Genomic DNA, 16,207 nt, shown 5'->3' with positions numbered 1-16,207 from the left:
TTCTGATAGTGAGTTAGTTTAAACTGCCTTAATATCGGCATAGGAAAACCCAATTAGTGATCATCCCTTCAGTGGTCGATATATGATCTGATCAGTAGTCAGCATAAGCCTGGTAAATACTGTAGTTGTTGTGGACTATTTTCAGCAGAGTGGCATGTGTGTGTCACTGATGTGTTTTAACAGCTTCTGGACAACAATGCAGTTCTGTGACACACAGGAATAAGATATTTCAGAAGTTGGACACACAGTCAGAACTTGTTAGTTGTGATTCTGTTAGTTTTGGTTTTGGACAATAAGAAAAATATAGGATATTACCCGTCATGTCCTTTAAGAGATGAAACCACAAACACCACAGCCATACAGACCATTTATTACATCATCATTCATATCTTGTAGCGAGATGTGTTTTTGGATTATTACATATGAGGAATTGTGTTTTCCTGTGCTGCGGAGTGTGAAATGGTTTTTAGCTGCCACACATCATCACTATAGAAGCCCAGCTTTTGTTGCATATGAATTAAATCCCTTTAGTTCAGCTGCTACATACTGTCATATTCTCAGCTTTCAGATGAAACTATATTGCTGTGGTATTATAGAAAACAGTGCATTCTGCAGTGACAGGTATGTGTGTGTGTGCGAAGGTGTGAGGACTGAATCTTACTTCTGCAGGACGGCCTGCCACTCCCCCAGCCTCTCTCCGATGGGGAAGCGGGCGATCATGCCATGGATCTTGGCCCTCCATTCGCTCATATAGTCCTCGATGTCGAAGACAAACGGCTGCTGGCCAAAGTTTGCGTCTACGATCTCGCCTGGAGTTTGAAGCCCCACGGTGGGGTACAAGTTGGGCTGGAAGATAAAAGATAAAAAATAATTTTAAAACAGTCAGTTTCTGCATTGTTTTAGACAGTTACTCGTTGATCGTGGAACTGGTACACTAAAGAGTGCAGTCAGACCCAAATGCATAGATCATGTTCTAAAAATCTTTAAAATGTTGGTTATGGAAAGCCTCAGGTTACAGCTTGTTAAGTTGCTGTTATGGAAAACTGTCACTGGATAAATAGACTGAGCTGGCTTTTTACTAAGCTGTCATTAGATTACAGGGTTCAGTTGGACTTTGGTCTTTTGGTATGTACAAAAACTACCAACAGGGTATGAAATTAACACCAGCACCCGGGTGAGCGCTGTTTAGGTCGGCTGGTAACTCCATCTGCTCTTACAGCCACAGTGGCCAGCTGCCAACTGTGATTTTGAGTTCCTGTTCTATTCTTAAAACCTATTTGGCTGGTAAAACCGTTAAAGTGGCTGTTCATTCAGTTACTGAAGCCACTGGACAAAAAAAGGTTAGTTGCCAACCCAGCTGCCAGCACAAGCTAAAATTAGATATAGACCTGCATGGTCGATATCCACTTATACAACAATGATTTCAAAAAAGTATGGACACTGTAAACATTAAAACAGAATCAATCATTCAAAACAAACCGTGTTCACCAACAAGTTTAACAAAGTGTTCCTGAGCTCATGTATTGTATTAATATCCTTTATCCAGTCATGTGTTCACAAAGTGGTGAACCTCTCTCCATCCTCAGTTGTGAACGACTGAGTCATTCCAGGATGCTCCTTTCATACCCAGTCATGATACTATCACCTGTTACCAATCAGCCTGTTTACCTGTGGAATGTTCCAAACAGGTGTTTTTGGAGCATTCCACATCTCTCCCAGTCTTTAGTTGACACATGTTGCTGCATCAAGTTTAGAATGAGCAGATATTTACAAAAGTCAATGAAGCTGATGGTCAAACATTAAATATATTGTCTTTGTGCTGTTTTCAATTGAGTATTGTCAAAAAGGATTAGCAAATGATCACATTCTTCTTTATCTATGTTTTACATTGTGTCCTAACTATTTTGGAATTAGGCTTGTACATTCATACATAGTCACTAGTTTCAGGAATGGTGTGATAAACATCATATGGCTTTGGTATAATAAGATTAGCTTAATCAATAGAAAAATGAGTTACAAGTGTAGTTTGTTCAGGGAAGTACTGTAACTTTTCCTTTAACATTTTCTCCAAAAACAGGGACAAGCAGAGGAGCACAGCGGACTGACAGAGAGCTTCTTCACATGGTGCAACGACAATCACCTGAAGCTCACTATGAGCACAACCAATGAGTTCATGGTGACTACAATGCTTCAAATATGAATGTTACTGCAGAGAAGCTACAAACTGAAGAAGTGGACACTTCATGCACATCTTAGAAGATCTCTACAATCAGCACAGTTTCAATCTGGACACCCAAGATTAGTGTCACCATTTCAGTATCTGCAGATGTGAAATATGGTGGCAATCTGCCTTCTGTTCCTCAGTTATGGTGTTGAACAATGGCCAGAAAAAGGTATTTGCACAACATTGTGATGTCACAGTGAAGCTGACCTTTGACCTTTTGGAGACAAATTTTCATCACTTCATGATTTTATCCTGTGAGACAATGTGTTTTGTGTGGTCACAGTGAAATTTGACCACCCAAATCTCATCAGTTTATCATTCAGTCCAAATTGAATTGTGAATTCTCTTCAGGAATTCTTGCAATACTGCATACAAGAGAGTGGGGATCATGCCTCCGGCCACGATCCCCTGCAGAGGCATAAAGAGCTTCATATGAAAGAAAAGCACCAGCAGAGTTTAGTTGGTATATCATGAAAATCATTTTATAATGGTGTGATGCACATGTAATGATACTTACAGGGAGGTCTGTGAAGGCTACACCTAATGGACAAAAGGACAAACAATTCAAGTTAGCGTATACACAATGATTTCAGGCTATATGACACAATGAATCAATTCATATACAATACACAACACGCTCACTCACCTAAACTTATGCCATTTTTGGTGTAAAAGCAAGTGTTGTTGATTAGGTTAACGCAGCAGCCAATCACATCCCCTGTGGTGAATGTTGGGCCGTACGGTTGGCCGGTTCCAGAGGAGCAGAAGGAGTGGCCGTCATCTCCATGGTAACCGTATGAGTGCTTGTCCCATCCTAAAATAGGACAAGGATTAGGATTAGTTTTGTCATTTTATACTTGACACTTATGAAAAAAGGTTGATCAGTCTGCATGTTGTTGAACAGCACCAGTGTACTTCCTGCTCAGTTCAATGCTGCACGTCAAGAGGATGCTGCTCAGTACAAACAATGTCTGAATCTACAGAGCATTTGAGGTGAGGTGACTTGCTTGAGGTCAGTAACAGTAGTTGCTGCTGAACGAGAGGAGACAGTTACTCATTGACTTCTGCTGCTCAGACTTTCCCGTCTGACCACCGTTGCCTGCAGGGCGTCTCATGAAAATTCACACATACACACACAGACACAGACACAGACGCACACAGACACACACACACATGTTCTGACTGTTCTGGCATGTGGTGCACTGCTGTGGCTGACCAGCAGGAGGATCTTGTCTATGTAAAGAAACTGGTGAGTCACTGCCAACAGGAACAGCAGCAGGAGGTTGAACCAGGAGACTCAGGGGCAGAGATGAGGATGTCATGATTTGCTCATTAAGCTCCCTAATGCGTGCATGTGTGTGTAACTGCAAGATATTTACTCAGCCAGATTGCTGAGCAGAGTATGAATCTCATTATTCACTATACTGCTATGCATATATGGTCATGCTTTACTGTATTTAAGCTTGTGATTTCGTTTTCCGGAAACAACTATGTCATTTTGTCAATGTTTAACAGTCCTTTTTCATAGCACATATTTCCACTTCTTATAGCAGGAAAAGCATAGGTGTGACTGAAAACAATCGCAATGGTCCTGGTGACAAGTATACAACACCACAAACCTGAAACTGGAGCAGCTAAATGGAATTCAGCCATCATTAATTTAATCTTTTACACCTTTCCTATTGTGACAAAATGTCCTCTATGAAAGAAGCCTCTTGTTTAAATACCAGTTAGTTATTTCCAGTTAATTGAAGCAGCCGTTCACAACCCTTTCAGTCTTGTGATGAAGCAGAATGTGTTTGTGACTCTTCGTCAAAGGTCATGGTCTCAGCGTGGATACAAAAAGAAGTTTTCCTTTAGTATCTATTCTACAAGGAAAAAATGCAACCCAAAATCAAAAGTTCTCTTGTCTTTGACGAAGTTTAAAAGAGTTTGACATTTTGGGAAATTTGCTTTTTCTCTTTCCTACTGACAGATAAAGATCAAAGCACTCTTACGTTGCCTGACAACATCAGTATAATGACAAGACTCCAGTAAGTCCGGCCAAGGAGTAGTCACAGGATGTAACCCCTGTCACACTACAAATGTTTTTACATTTTGGATTAGACAAATGAGATATCGTGTGTTAATTAATAAGCTTTAGAGGTGCTGACAGGCAGGTTTATTGTTGTTGTGTCCCCCCACGTTGGACACAACTGACCAAGAGATTGTGTATGGCAGCTCAGCTGAACATGCATAATACATCATTTGTCTACAGACAAGCATATAATTCATCGTGTATGTAGAAATTTTTTAATTAATAATGCATAAATATTTACTTTAAATGCAGCAATTTTACCAATAATTATATTACATACAGCAGTTCTTTCTAGGAAACTTCTGAAGAAACTGTTTAATGTCTAATATGTTCTCAGTTCTAATTTGATGTCAGTGTGTTCAACCATGCCTTTCAACTGAAAAAAATGCTCAAATAACAACCAAAAAAAAAGAGAAAGATGCTTTGTATACTGTAGGGAACACAGAGCATGAGGTGCTGGCCCCTGGAAGATGAACATGTAATATCACCAATGTGCAGTGTGACCTCAAATAACCTTTATGTATTTATATACCACTCTTAAAGAGGCTTTAAGCAATCTCTACGGGGTTATGTGTCCAGTATTCTGCCTATCCAAAATAAATATACTGACACCTTTATTGAGCAGACAGATTGCTGTATGTCCCCAAAGCTAAAATACAACCTGAGGAATGGCCATGTTGAGAGGAGCAAAGTCCCTCTATGAATGTAACATCATCAAAAAATAAGATAGATCTCAGTCACTCTGGTCCAATGAATCTAAACCAGCTGACTAATGTCTAGTAAAACATTGGATCCACAGAGATCATGTCATCATGACTTCACTACAGCAAAGAGCTGCCAACAAGGCAGGACTCTGAGGTCTGTGGCATGATTCCTCTACAGCGAGCGACAACTACATTTGCTAACATCAGAGAATCACTTGCAGTTTTTAGCAGACAAACTTGTTATGCCTTAAGTTTTACACTAATCCAGTTTTGCAGGACTTCCTCTAACTGCGCTGGCCAGGCCGAAGAGGGACCTGAACACAGTGGCGTTCGGCTTCAGCTCGCTGCCACTCAGTCAGTGTCTCTCCTCAATCACAGCATGTCTGTCGTTGCCAAAAAGCAAAGCAGGGTTAGTGAAAGTAGGTCGTGGGTGAGCCGAGATATTAGATGTGTACTTGTATATGTGTATGTGTGTATCTGTGAGCATGTACTAAAGTATTAACTCAAATGTGCTTGTTTTTGTGTTTGTGTCATGTGCATTGGTATGTTTCGTCTAACTTGAGCAGATACTGTTCTGTCTCTCCATGCGGCCTTTTGTGCATATGTGCATATACTTCTGTGAGTTTGTGCGTGCGTGCGCATGTGTGTGTGTGTGTGTGTGTGTGTGTGTGGGAGTGGGGGGGGGTGGGGGTGGGGGGTATTAGATTAATCTGCTGACAGGGATATTGCCTCTAAAGCCAGGCTCACTGCTCCAACATGCTAATGAAATGGGCAGGCCTCCACAGCAGGATCAGACACAGAGGTCAGCAGTGGAGAACGCTGTACTGTTGAGGGACACTCACACATACGGATATATAAACAATAATGAAGGCACGAGTTCACCGGGACATACAGTACATGTGCAGATGGACATAAAGGTGTGCACAAACACACACTGACGCGCAGGCGAGTGGGGATAAACACAAACAAGTACACTCCGAGACGCAATCAGCTGGTCCAGGACACACACAGGCAAATCCAGAGTTTGGGACAAACACACACTGGCACACAAACACACTGAGTCAGTCAGAGTTAAGGCAATCAACAGTAATCTGTCTACCCGGGCTACAGACCATCTGTAGTGGAAACCTAGCAACCAAAAATATTGTCATATCTAACGTGTGAGCAGGTATTGAAAACAAGTCCCTCCATGCAACGCTGTTCCACGCTGTTCCACCCTTTGTGTGACATTTGACACATGAGAATCAAGAAGAAAGGAGAATGAATGATCTCTATGTATGTGTGTGTGTGTGTGTGTGAATCTAGAGTCTGCTGAACTGGCTGCCCTGGTGTCCACAGCATTCCACAAACCTCAGCCACCCGACAGATCTTGACTAGTCAATAAGCAGGTCAAATGGCCCCGGCAAGGGCTGGAAGCCACAGAACGTTATTGGCCAGAGCAGAGGAGCGATCTGATTGGTTGGGGAGAGGCAAGGGGCTTTATTCAGGCTCTAGGCTGATATATGGCTACTACATTTCCTCCTATGGCATTAGAGATCGCTGAACCATTCACAGATGTCATTGTGTGTGTATGAGTGTGTGTGTGTGGTTGCTGAGTGTATATGGATATGGTGGGCAGGGGGCTGAGGGCTGAGGGCAAAAGAAGAAAGATAAGGCCAAAACCCAATGACCCAATCATGTGACGATCTGCAAATAACATACAGAGAGCGAGTGCACAGCACACAATAAATATTTGCGTTATGCGTCAGTAGACAAAGGCTTGATGATTAATGTCAGACTTGTTTTCTTACTAAATCTCTATAGATCATCTTTATTCTCTGAATCCTGGCAGTGTACACAGTGACCATGGTCTGAATCCAACTTTATTTACAAATGAATAATTGCTGGAGACACACATACACCCACTAAGTCACCTGCTCCACAACTGTAAGACAGTGTAATATAACGCAGTTCATCTCCATCTTGGGAATTGAGACAAGTCTTATGTTATTTCGTAAGTTAGTTATGTTTGAGCTAAATTGTAGGGAAAAAAGGCTAAAAAACACTTTCCTTAATGGGGAACTCCATTCAGTCTGTTTACCCAGCATGATGCGTACCACTCAGCCTGTGAAAACAGTTTTATAATGTCATCTGTGACTCTGGAGATGCTTTGTCATAAATGAAACAACACTGATGATGTCGCAGTGATGTCATCTGGGTAATCTCAGTTTGGGCAAGGAGACTCCAAACTTATATGAGGTTACAAACTGGGCCACAGAGTTTGAAAGATGTGAAAGTTTACCACACAGGTGGGGGCCAATGAAAGACCTAATGAGTTGCATAATGGCAAGTGCAGATGATGGAACAAGCACTTTCAGGTCTTAAAAGTAAACTGAGTTACTGACCACTAGCAGTGCTAGGAACAATGTTTTTGCATGTTTATGTCTATTCTGTTTGTCATGCATGTGAACACGTGGGCATCCCAATGCACATTTCTGACACCAGTTAGATGCTATTCTAACGCCAGCACTGCACAGGCAAAGGCAGAAAAGAGAAAACCGCTCTGCAAATGTTGAATGAAGAAATCAACGCTGGGAAAACCAAAGAGCTGGTCATGAACTTCCCACACCAGTGAATATCCAGGGCAGACAATGGGATGGTGGAGTCCTACACGTACCTGGGTGTTCACCAGAATAATAGATTGGGCTGGACTGACAATAAACATCCACTATATGAGACAGGCCAGAGCAGACTATCTGCTCGATAGTGAAGAGGGCACCCTTTTCTGACTCTGTGGCAGCACCCGCCATCTTCTATGGAGTGGTCTGCTGGGGCAGCAGCATCTCAACTGACTGGAGCAGACTGATCAAGAAGGCCAGCTCTGACCTGGGACATCCACTCGACCCAGGAGAGGCAGTGGGACAAAGGAGAATGATGGCTAAACTATCATCCCTGATGGGGAACATGTCCCACCACATGCAGGACACTCTGATAGCACTGGGCAGCTCCTTCAGTGACAGGCTGCTTCACCTGCTGTGTGTGAAGGAAAGATACCACAGGTCTTTCTTTCCTGCTGCTGTCAGACTTCACAATCAACACTACTCCCACTAGACCTAAGACACACACACACACACACACACACACACCGAAAACACATGTACTCATTCAATGGTGTGCATACTAACCTGGGCAATATCAATATTCCCTATGTGCAATAATGTGAATTCAACCATTGTTTGTTTTACTCATTGTATTGTTTACTTAGTTATCATATCTTGCTTTTCTTACTGATGCTTCTTAGTATTACACTACCCCCTTTGCTGCGGTGACACTGCAAATTTTCCCTGCTATTGGGGTAATAAAGGATTATCTTATCTTAAGACTCCACCTTTAATCCATACTCGGAAATAAAAGTAAGGATAGCTCTGCTTCTGACGCGTTGATTTTGACCATTCTATTTTCAATATGTGCCCCAACTTTAGGAAAGTGAAATACTGAACTGCTTGTTTATGTTTTCAAACCGAACAGTATTTTGTGCTTAGTTTTGGGCTTACTGTTAAAATAACTTCACTGAGCTGACAATAATCCAGTAGATTTTTTAGTTGGGCATCACGTGGAATTACACTCTCTGTAATTTCTAAATCAAACAAAACTGAGTACAAGTTTAAATCAACAGGTCATTTTTGGCACAGGTTGTATTGTGAAATGGCCTCTGATGACAGCCTTATGTAGGTGAGAAACACATTCACAAAAATGTCCTCTATTCAGAAGTGTACACGCTATTCATTTCATTTGGTGTTGCCTAAGACTGAGACCCAAAAATATGCTCCATGTGAAATGAACAATCTATCATTACAAAATAAGAAGCAATGTTTGTCTGAAGTCAGATTAGGCTGAGGTCAGACTGCAAGCCCAAGTCAACCTCATCTGCCACTGATCCATATGACTGCTCAGCGACATGTCCTAACATGTTCTTTCTGAAGCCGTCAGACTGTTCACACTGAATCCACAAAACACATCTGATTACTATAGCAACGCCACACAGCCTCATCTTCTCCTGCTTTCATCCCCGAATCTCATAAATGCTGGCACTTCTCCAGCTACTTTCACTTATCCACAAATCCTTTTCTTGTCACTTTCTTTTTTCCTTTCATGTACATTTATATCTTGCCTCCACAAACTCCACACATGGAGGTATCATTCAGCACCTCCAGCACAAAAAATCTCAGGCCTGAGTGAAAACAATGACTAAGTGCGAATGATCAACATCTTTCCAGTGTTTACATTGTTGAATAAGAAACCTTGTTATTCTGTGATGGAAAGGCTAAAGTAACCAACAACACAGCACTGTCAACTGCTTGATTGCAATCTGAGCCAGTAGGGCCGTGGGTCTCGAGCCACGGCCCAATAAGTAATTAGAAAAGTTCAGGGTCAAGGTTTTGGCCAGCCCCTCCAGAGCCTCTTCATTGTAGTGTGCAGACTGTCCTGTGTGTCACCAAAATGTGAACAAAAGAAGAGAGCACTGCAGGGTGGCTTTCTCCTCAGCTTGCCAAAGCACTGGTCCCATCCGACTGCTAAGTGTTTGAAATTTTGGCTCCAACCCAGCAAGGCAATGCTGTTGCTGGAAGCCAGCACAGTGAAGAACCTGCCATACACTCTGTTGATGTTGAGTAACCTTGGGAATCCTTATTTGACCTCATCTTGTTGATTGTTCCGACCACAGACTCCGTCTTGTTGTTCTACGGTCTCGCCCATTGTAACATTCTTAAATGAACTTCAGCATCAATCTGTCAAACAAATGTCTGTCCATCTATCTGTCCGCCTGTGGGTTATGTTATGCTGATATCGTTCAAGTTACTCACCAGGCAGTCTGTTCATGTTGACTCCCTGAGCAGACAGGCCGATGCCCATGTACCTGCACACAACAAGAGAAGAGACATTCAAAGTGTGGCAGATTTTACACCATGTATGACATGCACACAACCAGAAACACATCTGTAATCACTCCAGAACATCGACTTAAAGGTGTCAAGCTCTGATTCATATATTGAAGATCGTCAGGTGGAGTTTACTTTGAACATACTGTCTTTGATCTCCTCTCGTTTCCCAAATGTGCGGACTCATTATGACAGAGTCAACTGCCTCCAAGGGAGAGTGGTAACATCAAAAGTGACAGCGAGAGTTGAAGCTTAGCGGTCAACAGTGACATCCTAAGTCTGTCACACAAGGATAAGCACTTGGCCAGCATCCTTTTCATGTAAGCAAGCTTACGAAAGGCCGGCAAAAACCTTTTTGCTCAATTGAGAACGAGTCATCAATATTGTCAGCTGAATGAGTCTGGCATCATCTCAGCTCACTGTGGCACATGCTGATGTCATCACTCAAATCCCAGCAATAAATGATTTCTCGTCTAAGCCGAAAGGACGGCCTCATTCGCAAGTTTCCTGCGTTTTCCTCAATGACATCTGGGATTTAAGAGAAGGAAAAGACGCTGGTGTCGCATCAGTCAACTGGAAGATGATTTTAAAGAAGCTGTCAAATAAGTTGAGCTAAGAGTGTGCAAAGAACTGTGACTCAGAGTAACAGAGAGAAGTCAATGTCACTTCTCCAGCAATTGTTTATCCAGGGAAGATTTCAATATTCAGTCGGCCATTACAAAACAAGACAAAGAGTCCACTGTCGTGCTAACACGTCTGTGAGGCTGGCCTGTGGCACAGCAGTGTTTTCAGCTAAATGCTAACATCAGGAGGCTTCATCCTCTGTCCATGAACGTCTTTACTAGCTTTTGTGCCAACCCATCTACTAGATGATGAGACGATATTTCACTGAATACTGATTGGTTAAACAAAGTGATGAAATTAATCCCAGCGTTTTATTCTGTGGAGAGAAATCAATGATAAAACTCAACTCCTAGATTATGTTTTATATCAGATTACAATCAGTGTTTCAGTCAAACTGAACAAATCAAACTGAGCCTTTGACCAGTCCTTCAATCCTCCTCTCTTTGTTCTTCTACATTAAAGGATACAGTAGACTGCAATGTTCACTGCAGCCAATAGTATTAAATGATTTTTCATTTGAATCCTTTCTATGGAAAGTCAAATTCACTTAGCAAGTCGCTTTGCTAAGAAACTTGTATGCATATCTTTGGTGTTAATTCTGACTTGTGTACTTGTGTACAAAATGAGGGAATTTAAGTTGATCTATTTTCTGCAGTGATAGTTGCCCGACATGGTGTCTTTAGTACTCCCTACGTTATTGTTCATTGGTGTAAAGCAATTGATAACCAGCACTAATCAACAGGCTTGGTGAAAATGTAGGTTCATTGCTGTTATGGGTCCACCCAGAAGCTTACTGTGACACAGAAGAAGTCTGAAAACTCAGCCCATAGTTTTGACATTTTGTGTTTTTGAAGTTCCAGTTCAGCAGTCAATTTCATATTTGGGTTTATTTTGGTTCGCATTTTATGGCCCAGCTTCAGTAGCATAACTTGGAAACACACATACAGTGCGTGTTATTATAGTGGAATGTTATGGCATTACTTGTGGCATTTCCTAACATACCTCTTCTATCTGCACTGTAAAAATGAAAGGAGAGTCCATTTAGAAGTGGCTGTGATGCACTGTGTGTCATTATATCATGCTGCAACTTAAATATAATTTCAATATATCATTAAGTCCTGCTTCTGGTCTAGTGAAGCAGACGATTGCTCTATACAATCACACTGCTGTCTGCTGTTTCAACTCAAGCAGCTAAGTTGATTTGAAAGGCTTTCTCATTTAAAGCTAAGGTAGTAGTTACACACAGACACTCCCAAGTTGCAGTTGTCTTTTACACCACGGTTATGTTTGCACCTGCTCCTCAACTTGAACCGGGGTTCAACAGTATATTATACAACCTGAGATATATTTTTTTTTTTTGAAAGCCTGGAATCTATGTTAGTCAACATATCAGTACAAGTAAAAGCTGTACTGTGAAACTAGATGTGAAACTACATGTGGACAAGGAAGTTTTGGGAGCACTGCCTGCAGAATAAAGGCGTGATAATCTGGACACAAACAAAATATCTCCGATACTAGTTTAATACTGCATCACCCGAAACCCCTCAAACATGGTTAAAAAGGCTATTCTACCTTGCATCTCTGTTCTGTGTTCTTTTTCATGTACATCTGTAATGTCCTATTCCTGTTTCTGGGCCAAATGTCACAGAGATAAATCTGGTGCAGCTGAGATGAAGCTTTTGATTTTTCAGCGACACAGAACCTCGGCAGTCAGGCTTTGCCCCTCAGATTTAACAAGCCAGGGCTCGTTGCTAAAGTTGCCATTTTTTGGTTTGTAACATCCGTATTTTCACTGACACAGCAGATGAACAAAAGTTTAAATGTCTACCACTGTTGATGCAACTCTGTGTTGTGTCAAACACTTGGAGAGCAGGACAGCTGATGCAGAAATTGGCAGCAAGATGATGCTAACAGAGGTCGGGAGTGACATATTTGGAGGGACTGTTGTATTTGGCAATGAACTTGGAACAGTCATATCAAGATTGCTGTTTTTATGCAGACTCAAGGTGAAGGAAATGCTGCTGAAGCAAGTTCACAAATTCACAAGCCACTGCAGTGACCCAGGGATGTCAGACTTTAGTAAAACAACCACAAGAAACAAAGAGGACTACAGAAAGTTGACTCAAATCAGGAGGTGTTTAACACATTATCGAGGAAAACTACAACCACAGAACTACAGACAGGCCAAATTAGCCTGTAAACATTAGAATACACATGAGATTAATGTATTTGTATTGGTGCTGACAAATTTACAGTATCTACTACACGGTCAAGATAAACTGCTATAATGTCGTAATGCGAGGAAAACATGCACTGGTTACAGACCTACAGTGAAAATGTTATGAGTGAAATATTCTCCTACTGACCCCAGGATGGAAAAAATGACCACAGCACAACAGGACCCATGCAATAAAGCTTGAACAGAGTTGCATCTGCTTACCCATCTCGACCTTTGCTGACAATCTTGACTTCAAAGTAGTAGATCCCACAGGCAGCGGGGATTGGGTGTGTGGCTCTCACTGATGCTGCATCCTTATGGTTCTTACCATGGCCTGCAAGAGGAGAAATACAAGGTGTGCATGAAGGACATGGCGACATTATTTTATGTAAGGAATAGAGTCTTCCGGAGAATGAATTGTCAACATTTGTGGTAGCATTCACTTAAACCGGAAAGAGGTGAGCCAACAGTTACAAAGTGACATTAAGTCTGCTGCTCCAAATGTTATTACACCAGCAAAGTGGAGCTTTAAAACAACATTGGGCCTGTATTTGATTACTGATTTTCTACCAAAGCTGGTAGAGCACATGAACAGTTTAACCAAACATATTTGGTTGTTGGCGAAGGGCAATTCCCAAACAAGCAGAGGCAAAGGCAACTGCTGGATTAATCCTACATTCGTACACTACCTTTATCTCATGATGTGACACAGATTTCTGTCTGTTTGTTTACAGAAGCAGGGTGTTTAGCATCTTGAAATGGTAGTGTCTCACAAGTCTTTTCTATAAAAAAAACTAAACTAGATTAAAAATCAACTAATCTAAGTGCCTCCACTTTGGATCTTTCCCTAGAATGCAGCTCCAACATGCAGAAATGTTCAGATCCCTGCAGGAAGTATGACGTTCATCACACTGTAAAACGAATCAAACCGATCTCCTCATTTTCTGCTCAACTGACACCAAAGTCACTACACTGTATCTTCAGACTGTCCTCCACAAACCCTCCAGACAGATTTTTTAAAATCAAAAATGAGGAACACAGTACATTCTTCATGTAAACTGCTGCAGTCAATGAGAGCATCTTTAACATCAGTTTGTCACTTATGGAGAAATCAACTTTCCAAACATCTCCATGTTGTTTCGATGAGGGACACAGATTCTCAGAACTTCGTCTGAATGACTGAATTTTAGTTTGAAATGCACCTCTACCTTCAATCCTGCTGATTGCTGAGGTCTCAGTGTGAAGCCATCTCTGGTTTTTCAGCCAGGCAGCTCAACAAGATCCTGACCTGCTCTTGTGCCACTGGTGCAAAAGTTGTGAGTTCAAGAATCAGGTGATGCAGAAGGAACATCTTATATGTACTCAGGCATTGTGCAGTGTTAAGTAGAGACACATGACTTCAAGATTGAATGATAATTTTGGTCCAGACAGTTCTGCTGATGGACCCCCCTGTATTTGTCATTTATCTTCCTCCTCTTTCTTTTTTCATTTTTCTTCTCTTCCTCTTTCTTGTTCTTCCTCCTCAAAAGTCCCTGCCCCAACTCGCTGCCGCGCAGCAGCTAGAATTCCCCATTTATGTTGTTAAATGGACATTTTGTGAATTTCTACATTTCAAAATTAACCTTGAAACTAATTATATGGCAAAGATCTGGTCTTGCCTTTGATTTTCCACTATTAGTGTTTGTATGGCAACAAGCACCAATTCTAGGTTTGGTGAATCTGATCTGCCGGCTGACCAGAGCCTGACTACCCTGTGTACAAGCCAAAGCATTGCACCGGTGGGGGAGTCATTTGTCAGCTGTGTGACAATATTATTTTAGGGCCTTGACTATGCTGGTCTGCTATATTTTCACGAGCTATATGTTTTTTTTACTCTATATTTCCCAGAGAATGTGTTTGATGAATAAGTTCATCTTTGTTTTTCTTCATTTTCTAGGACATCTTATCAATCCACTTATCAGACAGTCGCATCTGACTGTTTAACTTGATGTACTGGGACCTAGAAAGAAATCAGGTGATCATTCATACACAGATTAAGCTCAGATATTCCCCCAACAATGCATACTTCTGTTATGGTGTCTTTTTCTATTATGGCAGATCAAGATAATACACTATACATATAGCATGTGGTGCAAATGTGCACAACAGGGTCATGGGCTCAAGTACTGTGTCTGAACCAATTAGATTCAAGCACAACAATTATTACTGGCTGTCATTCTATATTCAGACGGCTGCTTATGCAATCCCCCGGGTCATGAGAGAAAGAGGTGTGCTGTATAAATGCTATCTCGGCTCTACAGTAAACATGTGCATCTTTCTGTTACATGTAATCACACCATTGACTGAGTTCACCTGTCACGATAAAGTCGCTGTGAGCTCTGGTGTGTGTGTGTGTGTGTGTGTACTCATGTATGAAATGTAGATAGGTTATAACCTTAAACAAAGCAGCTGGCTGTCAGTAGACACCTTGAGGCTGCTGTGGTGTGTTTGCGTAAGAGGGGAACATGGAGGGTCCAGCTACTAACATACAGCCAGCTGGGAACACATCATACATACATAATTCTAGTACACATTAAAGCTTGTTGACTGAAACTGAGCTTAGCGTTTTGGTCTATATTTAACTGATGTTATATTGGACTTCTACATCTATTAAACTTTATGGAAATTTTGCGCTTGTCGTGATTTTCTGATTACATGTTCAGATGATGTTTACAGGAGATAAATGTCACGCAGCCTTTCCCTGATACTGTTATCACTATGATATTGAATCACAGTAGATTCATTCAATTCTGCCTGTTCTATAAGAAAACATATCTACTGTGGCACCAAGGCATGTCATGACATGTTTATTCATGTGAGCAGCATGCCTGTGCATGTGTATGTTGTGTGTGACTTGTCCGGTCCAATGGCTGCAGCAACATTCATGGCATCTATTTTTAGCTGCTCCTCGTGAAATTGTCAGTAGGCCAACAGGTCTCTTTACAACTGCATGGCTGGGTAGGAGAAACGGCTACTACTTTTAACAACCCCTACTACTGCCAATCCTAAATCCGAAAGCCCAAATCATTTACTTCACATAGGATTTTTCACACTGCCAGGTGATAAGTAGAAACTCTCTAAAGTGTGTTAGAGACATGCACCTCCAACTACAACAGCATCAGCTCCCACTACAACAGTACTCCAAACTGTAGCATTTACATTCAAATGTCTTTTTGTAGTGGTCAAATGAAATATTGAGACAACAGTCTTCTTTGAGAAACAGCACTGGCACTGCAAACTTTTCAGCTGCTATTGTGATCAAACCTCTCCACCAGGGGTCATGGTTCAAAGGTTAATGTCCTGTTCTTACCCCACAGCACAGGATTTAATTGCTTACTAGGAAACCAGCAGTCTCACCCCAGGTTCTACCCTCGACCATAAGCAGGGGAAAGTGCAAAATCTATC

General features: G+C 41.6%; 1 protein-coding gene across 1 annotated transcript in view; it reads right to left on the bottom strand.

Moving 5' to 3' along the window:
- Positions 1–16,207, bottom strand: part of ranbp10 (RAN binding protein 10) — a 33,740-nt gene that overhangs the window by 10,800 nt on the left and 6,733 nt on the right. The window contains exons 2-6 of the mRNA XM_076733130.1: positions 12,986–13,097; positions 9,847–9,899; positions 2,871–3,038; positions 2,742–2,764; positions 662–846 (exon numbers count right to left, since the gene is read on the bottom strand). Coding sequence (XP_076589245.1) covers positions 662–846; positions 2,742–2,764; positions 2,871–3,038; positions 9,847–9,899; positions 12,986–13,097 — 541 coding nt within the window. The remainder of the gene's footprint in view (positions 1–661; positions 847–2,741; positions 2,765–2,870; positions 3,039–9,846; positions 9,900–12,985; positions 13,098–16,207) is intronic.

This window comes from Chaetodon auriga, chromosome 6, assembly GCF_051107435.1.
Source record: "Chaetodon auriga isolate fChaAug3 chromosome 6, fChaAug3.hap1, whole genome shotgun sequence".
Lineage (NCBI taxonomy): Eukaryota > Metazoa > Chordata > Actinopteri > Chaetodontiformes > Chaetodontidae > Chaetodon > Chaetodon auriga.
The sequence above is the reverse complement of the archived record's forward strand: the minus strand, read 5'-3'. Positions and strand labels throughout refer to the sequence as shown.